The sequence below is a fragment of the Ictidomys tridecemlineatus genome, chromosome 6 (genome assembly GCF_052094955.1).
Source record: "Ictidomys tridecemlineatus isolate mIctTri1 chromosome 6, mIctTri1.hap1, whole genome shotgun sequence".
NCBI lineage: Eukaryota > Metazoa > Chordata > Mammalia > Rodentia > Sciuridae > Ictidomys > Ictidomys tridecemlineatus.
The window spans coordinates 12,567,144-12,575,859 of NC_135482.1; the positions used below are offsets into that span (position 1 = coordinate 12,567,144).

General features: G+C 51.3%; 1 protein-coding gene across 8 annotated transcripts in view; it reads left to right on the forward strand.

The window, feature by feature from the left end:
• Positions 1 to 8,405, forward strand: part of Large1 (LARGE xylosyl- and glucuronyltransferase 1) — a 507,191-nt gene extending 498,786 nt beyond the window's left edge. For all 8 annotated transcript variants that reach the window (XM_078052856.1, XM_078052857.1, XM_078052859.1 and 5 more), the window contains 2 exons: positions 4,814 to 5,009; positions 6,920 to 8,405. In XM_078052856.1, coding sequence (XP_077908982.1) covers positions 4,814 to 5,009; positions 6,920 to 7,117 — 394 coding nt within the window. In that variant the 3' untranslated portion in view covers positions 7,118 to 8,405. The remainder of the gene's footprint in view (positions 1 to 4,813; positions 5,010 to 6,919) is intronic.
• Positions 8,406 to 8,716: the final 311 nt, after the last annotated feature.

Below are 8,716 nucleotides of genomic sequence, written 5' to 3' on the forward strand. Positions count from 1 at the left end.
GGGGCATTCCCTCCCTGGGTAAACAGTTTCATTCTGTGAGCAGCCTGGGTGTTCCCTTTTTCTTTTTGGTGTGAGTGGTCTGTTTTCTAAGCCCTTTGGGACTGCGATGAGCAGTAGTTACTTCAACTTAAAGTCACCGAGGTGACACCAGAGTTGCACAGACCCCCTTCAGGAGCTGACTTTCCTGCTGCCCAAGTGACAGCTGCAAACAAAACCCTCATTTCCTAGGACCTACGTCCTGCAGGGACCTGGCAGGGAGCTACCCTGCTTCACATCCAGAAGGCCCCAGGAGACTCGGCAACTGCACAGGTGCAAATGGGCTCTGGCTCCGGAGCACAGGCCCGGGCAGCATGATGTGTGACAGTGGGGGACAGGGGAGTAGGAGTCCTGCTGGGTCTCTTGATTGAGCAGTCAGAGGAGAGCTGTGCTTCAGCCTGCTTTCTGTTAAAGTGAATCCTCGAAACAATGTAGGAATGGTCAGCACTTCCTTGGAGTTCAAAAGCATACAGCTCTAGGCAGTCTGAATTGTCCTGCAAAGACTGTAGTCATAGCAACTTAGGTTTTCATCTCATACAGCTTCTAGAAGTTTCTAAAGCTTTCCTCCAACTATTTTGTGAAAATAACTCCATCAAGTAGGATTTCCATTCAGCAGTTTAGAAATTACCAGTTTTGTACGTTTTATGGAGCATGGAGAGGCCCTGGAGGTACCAGGACTGCACCCCCATCCTTTGTCCTCCATCCAGAATTCTGGAAAACAACCCAGAAGAGCTAATTCCCCCCAAACCACTGCTTTCCAGAGATAATACCAACTGCCATTTGTTGAGTGCTTTGCATGAACCGGGCTCTGTGATCAGCCCATTTAATCCTCAGAACAAACCCAAGGTGGACACCGGAAAGAAACAAATAGACCCTGAGGTTCTGAGAGGTCAAATAATTTGCCCACTGAAAAGCAGCCAGGAAATGTCAGAGCCAGGATTCAGCCCGGCCTGAGGGACACTGAACCTGTGCTCTTCACTGACCCAGCACCGGGCTGCTGAATCCTGACTGCTCACACGAAGCCACGTTTGAAGCTGCAGAGTAAAAACCTACTCCTGGAAATTCGAGACCAAGCCTTCATCTGAGTCCCCTGCAGTTGCTGAACACCTGGCAAGTTTCCAAGATGTTCTTCCTTCCATCTCCAACCCCAGGTGATTTGAGAAATCATTTCCCAGCCATGTCCGTGGGCGTGAGAGCTGGGGTCCGGCCTGCTGTGTCCGTGATTACTGCTCCTGCTAACAGCTTGCAAGCCACCATGCCAAGTGCTAAATTACAGACCTTCCCTCCGAGAGATTGCTTTTGTCACCTGCTTTCCAAGTAACAAACACTTAAGCCTCTGAGCAGCTGAAAGCAACTCCTGGCCACACCTGGACACCCCCCCCCCCCACGTCCTCTTGGGGTGTGGCTCTCAGAGCAAGGATCCTGGGAAAGTAGCATCTCATCGCCTAGGTCCTTGTTAGTAATGCAGAGTCTCGAGCTCCAGCCAGAAGTCCAGAATCAGAAACCCTGGAACTGGAACTGACCTTCCCGGTGTCTCTGACGTGAACCTGAGCTTCAGAACCTCAACAGCGTCCTGTGAGGTACAGCCAGGAAACAGCCATCTGAGCCCTGTTCTGGAGGCTACTTGATGTGGCTGGTCTCCGTCTCAGCAATGCCCTGAAGTCCAGTGTCTGTTGGACTGACAGCAGGTTCCTGGGGGCAGTTTTCAAGCTGTGGCTTGCTTTAATGGCAGGTTAACTGTAACGTCCCTGCATCCTGTGCGGCCCAGCCTTTCAGCACGCGGTCAGCGTTCCAGACTGAGCAGCTTCTCTCTGCTCAGCCAGACGAAGGGAACTGACCCATCCCTGCCCTTCCCTTCTCTCTCTTTTGTGTATTGTAATAAGCCCAGAATTTAGATTCGAAAGATGGAGAACAAACAAAACGTTCATCAGTACACTGATAACACAGACAGCAAGACCACTGTGGACTGACATCCTATTCAGGAGGCGAACGAGGAGAAATAATGAGAATGTTCTCAGTTTTCAAGGAATCACCACGCATCAGACACTGCCCTTTGTACTTTATGTGAATTAATTCACTTAATCACCAGGGATTATGATTTCCTTGTTTACCAAGACGAGGCAACAAAGGTGCAGGGGAGTTATCCTGTGGACACCTGCTGAATGACAGAATGCACACCCACGACCAGCATTCTAAACCATTTTGTTAAACTGCCTTTAGGGAGCTAGTATATTTTGAATGTCTCTGGCCAGCTCTCTGCCAAGTTCTTCCCATCATCTCATTTAAACTTCTTGGCAATTCAACAAGATAGGTGTTGTTTACCCCAGCTGATACAAGAAGAAACCAAAGCCTAGTTAAAGTATTTTGTTATGCAAGATCCTCAGCTCCTGAGTGGTAGAGGTGGGATTTGAACCTTGGCCCAAAGACTCGACTGTGCTGTGTTTGGAACCTAATACAGGCTCCTGGTCATCACCCATGCTGGACAGATTCTGTCCAAGGCACTAAGTGTCAAGAGTACCTGTTCAACAAAATAACAAATAGAAAATCAGCTATTTGGGGGCCTAGTTTTTGGCTGAGGCTTGTGATTGACAGCTGCCACAATATTCTTTTTCACACTCCACTAAAGTAGCGTTACTCAGCCTTTTCCCAGTTAAGTGACTGGTTTTGGTGGACATCGCTGCAGTGATCGGGCTGGGGGTCAAGGTCCTGCCTTCCCCAGCCTGCCTGTCTCATCCCGCAGCACATCTTAATGAAAACCCACCTGTTGGTCAGTGCTCATTCGGCCACACTGAGGGTTGGACGACAGTACAGTGCCAGTGAGGAACGAGCAAATGAAGGGAGCAGTCGCGTTCTGTCATTAGAGCCCGCCCTGCCACCCTCAGCCTGTACAGAGCCTTCCCTAAGGATACGAGAGCCCGCACTTCCTGTTCCTTTCTCCTGCAGCTCCTCTGTCGGGTTCCCACCCGCCATTCCGTCTCCCCTGCAAGCGCCAGAGCTATGTGTGGAGTGTTCCTATCCCACTCCACACCCCGTCTTGTGTACCCCACAAGTTTTAGGTTCCTCGCTTGTTCACTCCATTATTCAATTTGAGTGCAACCACTGAGTGCTTGTTCCATTGTCCAGAGAGCGTAGGGAATGGTGACATACAAGGATGGTTTTCCAAAAGTGGGTCAGAGTGCGAGTCCTGAGCTTGAATCCCAGCTCCACCACTGTACGATTTATAACCTGACGTTGGGTAAGTTGTAAGAATTAAAAATCTGTATGGGCCAGGTACAGCGATACATGCCTGTAATCCCAGTGGCTCAGAGCTGTAGAGGAGGATCACAAGTTCAAGGCCAGCCTCAGCAACTTAGAGAGGCTTTAAGCACTTATCAAGAACCTGTCTCAATTTTAAAAATGAAAAAAAGGAAGGGGGGGTACTAGGGATGTGTCTCAGTGGTTAAGCACCCCTGGGTTCGATTCCTGGTACAAAACAAAAATAAAAACACACACACCACACACACACACACACACACACGCTATGTGCATGTTTTTTAAAAAAGTTCTAGTACATAAGGTTAATAAATACTAGCTTCTTGCCATTGTTATATGGTGATACTCATTTTCTATGCTGTAGAACAAAGCACTACAAACATAGCAGCTTAAAACAGTACAGATTTATGGCCTCACTGTCTATGGAGTCTGGTCCAGACCCAGAGAGTTGGCAAAGCCACAGTTCTCCAGCCCACATGCTTCCCTTCCCAGCTCCGGGGCTGCTGGTGCAATTCCTTCTCTTGTGATTGCAGGCTGAGGTCCCTGTGCTTCTGCCAGCTGCTGGCCCGTCACCCCCTCAGCTCCTGGAATCTAGTCCTCTGTCCTGGGGCCCCATAGAACCCTCTGCTCTCAGCAGGGCTCCTCCTTCTACATCAAGACCTGAAGGTTCATGTGATCCAGTCAGTCCACCTCCACAACCTCCTGTTTAATTAATCCAGGGCCATTCAGTTAACAACCTTAACTATGTCTACAAAACTCCCTTTTGCTGTCTAATATAACATGATCACAGGAGTGGTGTCCTACTCATAGGTTATGCCCCAAGGTTATGCCCCAGAGAGTCACCAGTAGGGATAATTGCAGTTGTCAACGAGATCAACCTGTAGTTGGTTCCACAGAAATGACAGAGCTCCCAGGATCTCACTAACCTTTTCACAGGGAACATCTCATTAGTGAAGGATGTGGACAACCAATGGTATCAGTCTCCCGGGGCTGCTATGACAAAATCCTTAAAACTAGGTAGCTTCACATAACAGAAATTTGTTTTCTCACAATTCTGGAAGCCAAAAGACCAAAGTCAAAGTATCTACAGGTTCATGCTTTTCCCAAAGGCTCTAGGGAAGACCCCTTCCTTGCTTCTCTCTGCTTCCTTCCGGTGGTTGTGGGCAGTCCTTGACACCCCTTCATCTGCAGACAGGTCCCTCAGTCTAATCTCTACCTCCATCTTCCCATAGTAGAGTTCCAGAGTGTGTTCCAGAGTGTGTCTGAGTCCAGATTTTCCTCTTCTTATAAGGACACTAGCCATTGGATTAGGGTGGGCCCTAACTTGACCTCATCCTGACTTGACTATATCTGCAGAGAACCTATTTCCAAGTAGGTCACCTTTCCAGGCCCTGGGTCAGGATGTGAGCATGGTTCTGCAGGGACGCAGCAGCCCACCTGTTAGTATCTCTTCTTCCCTCAAATCAGCCAGCTCTGGAAAGGCCTCTTCCTTCCCTTCACTCAGGGCTTTCCTCTGTGTGCCCAGGTACCACGTCTGGACAAAAGGCCACGCACCCACAAACTTCGCCAAGTGGCGGACCGCCACCACGCCTTACCGGGTTGAGTGGGAGGCTGACTTTGAGCCGTACGTGGTGGTGCGTCAGGACTGCCCCGAGTATGACCGGAGGTTTGTGGGCTTCGGCTGGAACAAGGTGGCTCACATCATGGAACTGGATGCGCAGGTGAGAACAGCGTCTGGGGCTGGGGACAGAGGCTTGGATCTCACAGCTGAAGGGTGACCTGGGGACAGAACACAGGGTCTGAAGAGGGAGCAAGATGTGTTCAGGACCCAGAGTGGGAACCTGGCAGTGCTGATCCTCAGGCTGTGGTTCTCAAGCCATTGCTTTCTTCCACCCTTGTACGAGAGTCAGGTTCCTGATACTGCTCAGCACTCAGCCTCTGAGTCGCAGAAGGGACACAGAGCATCCTAAGGGTTCCATGTACTTGGCACTAAGCTCACCACAGGCACGGCTCACCTTTAACTAAAAGAGTGGTGATTTTTAGGCAGCATTTAGTCTTTTTTAAAATATTTTTTAAAACTTTTCTAGTGGCAGCCACATCAGCGTATATAGCAGCTCAATTGACAGTAGCTGAACTATGTAACCAACCTAGGTGTCCTTCGATAGATGAATGGATAAAGAAAATGTGGTATATATTCAATGGAATATTACTCGGTTTTAAAGAAGAATGAAATCATGGTATTCGCTGGTAAATGGATGGAGCTGGAGAATATCATGCTAAGCAAAATAAGCCCCAGCCGCCGTCTTTTCTCTCTGTGCAGTTCCCAGGCACCTCCAGCTCAAGCACAGGGTAACTATTTCTTAGCAAGACCATCCCAGATCTGGAAAAAGTACAGATTGGATGCTCCGTGTTGGCCCTCCATGAGCGTCACCACGGGGACTTCTCAATGGTTCCACTGTGTTTAAGAGCAGTCCCAGGTGACTGAGAACCACTGGGCCTGAGAACCGCTGATGTCAGAAGAAGGTGCTAGAACAGCGTCCATATTGCACGACAGAAAGCTGTTTTCATAGCACCTGGTGGGAGCCCAGAGCTGCCCGCAGGCTGCAACGTGGCGTGAGCCTCAACTGCTGCTAGAAAGAATGGTGGTCTAGTGTCCAGCCAGGTCGTGAGGTGAACCGGTTCAAAGAAAGCTCATCTTGCGGTACTTTGTTTCTGCAGCTTAGCAGAACAGTGTTAAGCATTCTCCTTTCTTTGCCGGGAACACATCAGACACGAGTTTACCCTTTCGGTGACTTAATGGGGGCACACCTCACAGGTTACAGAGCTGCGCCCAGGGGGCTACCAGTCCTCTCGGGGCGCTCCATCCCTGTGCCCCAGACACAGCCGGGCTGGGCGAGTTCTCGCGTTTTCTCTTCGCAGTTTCTCCCAACCCTTCCTTGCTCGGCTGTCAGTGTTGCTGCCTCCGTGTTCCACCTGGGACGGGCGCTGTCCCCTGTCCCCAGTTGACCTCTCTGGGTTTATCCTCCTCTGCTCTGAGCTGGGGAAACAGAGGACCAGGATCAGGAGTAAGAGGCAGAAGGAGGGCGTGCTGCGTTCCCTGGGAGTTACGTGTCCTAAATTTGTGTCACCAATATTGGCTCTTCGGAGGCAGGCCTTTTATTTTTGGACTGAGTTTTTATCTGGGTTCTGCCAGGTCGAGGACACTCTGTAACGACAGGGCTCGTAGGAAGGAGGAGTCGGGGACAGCTTTGTCCTTGAAAAGCTTCAGTCTTGTGTAATGTTTGTTTTTATTTTCTTCTTTTTTTTTTTTTTTTTTTGTCCCCTGTTTTGAACTTATCTGTGGGTGTCAGTCGTTGGGACAAGAGACCGTCCCATGCTGCCTCATCCTAGAGCCACCACGTGGGTGTGCGCTCACGTCTGTCGGGGCCTTTGAGGGGCCTGGGGGCCAGCTCAGTGCTGTCCCTACAGTGGTGCATCCAGGCAGATGTTATTACTTCCACCTTGATTTTGAGCAGCCCAAGGCTCAGATCGGTCAAGTACCTGCGGGGGTCAGGCTGTCCCCGTGCCGCCTGCTGTCCCCCAGGTGGTTGATGAACTCGGCGTCACCCTCTGCCCTTCTCTTTCTCTCCAGGAATATGAGTTCATCGTGCTGCCCAACGCCTACATGATCCACATGCCCCACGCCCCCAGCTTCGACATCACCAAGTTCCGTTCCAACAAGCAATACCGCATCTGTCTCAAAACCCTGAAGGAAGAGTTTCAGCAGGACATGTCCCGCCGCTATGGCTTTGCCGCCCTGAAATATCTCACGGCCGAGAACAACAGCTAGCACCGAGAGGCCACCGCTAGGGAGAGACATGCCACAGGGGACGAGCGACTGGCTGTTTGGGGCCCAGCCTTCAAAGTCAAAATTGAGCATTTGGGGTTTCGTTTTTCTTTGTCCCTTTGGCCCTGCCGGGCTGCTCTCGCTGAAGAGATCTTGACGGGGACGCAGCCAGCTGCAGAGAGTTTGGCATTCCCAGGGCGTAGAATTCCCAGGCCTGGCCACACAAGTCTCCTCAAGAAGGGACCTAGAGGGGAGAGCGAGGAAGGGGTTATCATCTTACCACAAAGCCACAAACCAAGACAGGGCTTCCAGATATTCTTATGGCTTTTTAATAGTCATGGGTCCCCTGGTAGCTGGAGGTGGGGAGTCACAGTGCTGGGGTTTGCTCATCCCGGGAAGTAAGAGCACGCCATCTCGTCCTCAGAGGAGACCTTCCTCACCCTGCAGCGTAGTTCGGCACCCAAGGGGAGGGCTAACCAAGGATGGGAACTAGCCATTGGGAAGAACCCCGTGGGGACACCGGATCCGGAGGGACCTGGAGTTGGGCTGGTCAATTCTTTATCCTCAAAGTCCCTCTTGTTTTCTTTTGATTTGCTTTAGTTTGGGGGATTAAGTTTCTTTTTGGTCCGGGAATCCAAACTAGAAAATCTGGTCCTCTCAGGCCCTAAAAGGAAAGTCAGCTGCCTCAACCAGCGTCCCCTGTCAGCAGTGGCCCGATGAGGAGGACAGGAATCTCCAGCAACTATCCAGACGTGGGCAGCTGGCGCTCCTCACCCAAGGCCCCCTCTCCAGGACCCAGGGCTGCGACGGGGACTGCAGAGACACAGCTCCTGGCGTGCAGTCACGTTTCCCATGGGCAGCGGCCGGGTCACGAGGAAAGGGCTTTGAAGGAGACGTTTCCATGCACACTGAAGGGACAACCCTCTCAGGCCTTCAGAAGAACTCGGGGCATTCCCGGGTGCCCGATGTGACCACTCGTGTGACCCTGGGGGAGGCGTCCAGGGAAAGGATGGAGCTGGGGTCCTCTGTTCTTGCCCACTTCCCTGTGGAGGGGAAGAGGTGGCCACCTGAGTCTCCCCTGGGGACCTGTCCAGGGGGCAGGCACCTTCACCGCTCCACAGACCAGGAGACACTGGACTTTTTACCCGTTTTCTTTACTCTTCAGTATTAATGTTGTGTTTACACTGACGAGAACACACGAGTGGACGCCCTGCCCTGCGCCGGGCTGTTGGTATGGCCTTGCCATGTGACCAGGGAAAGCAGCACTCAATAAAGGAAAGTACTGACTGTTTCTCCGCTCCCTCCCCTCGCTCCTGTAGGGAGCTGCAGAGACACCCCCACAGGGTGAGCTCCAAAGGCAGCTTGAACTTTCTTTTCTCTCCTTGCCTGAGGTTAGGTCTCACTTTACCCTCTAACCCTCAAGCCATTTCCAAACTCTCCATTTAGCTTCTGTTCTCACCACTGAAGTCTGGGGTTTTATGGCACCCCATGTGCAAATCGTGGGAATCAGTAGAGAAACGGACATCATGGGTCCCCTGGTCCTGCCAGTCACACATCCCTGATTTTGCAGTGGCCTGCGTTACCTGCTCAGGTGGAGGTGAA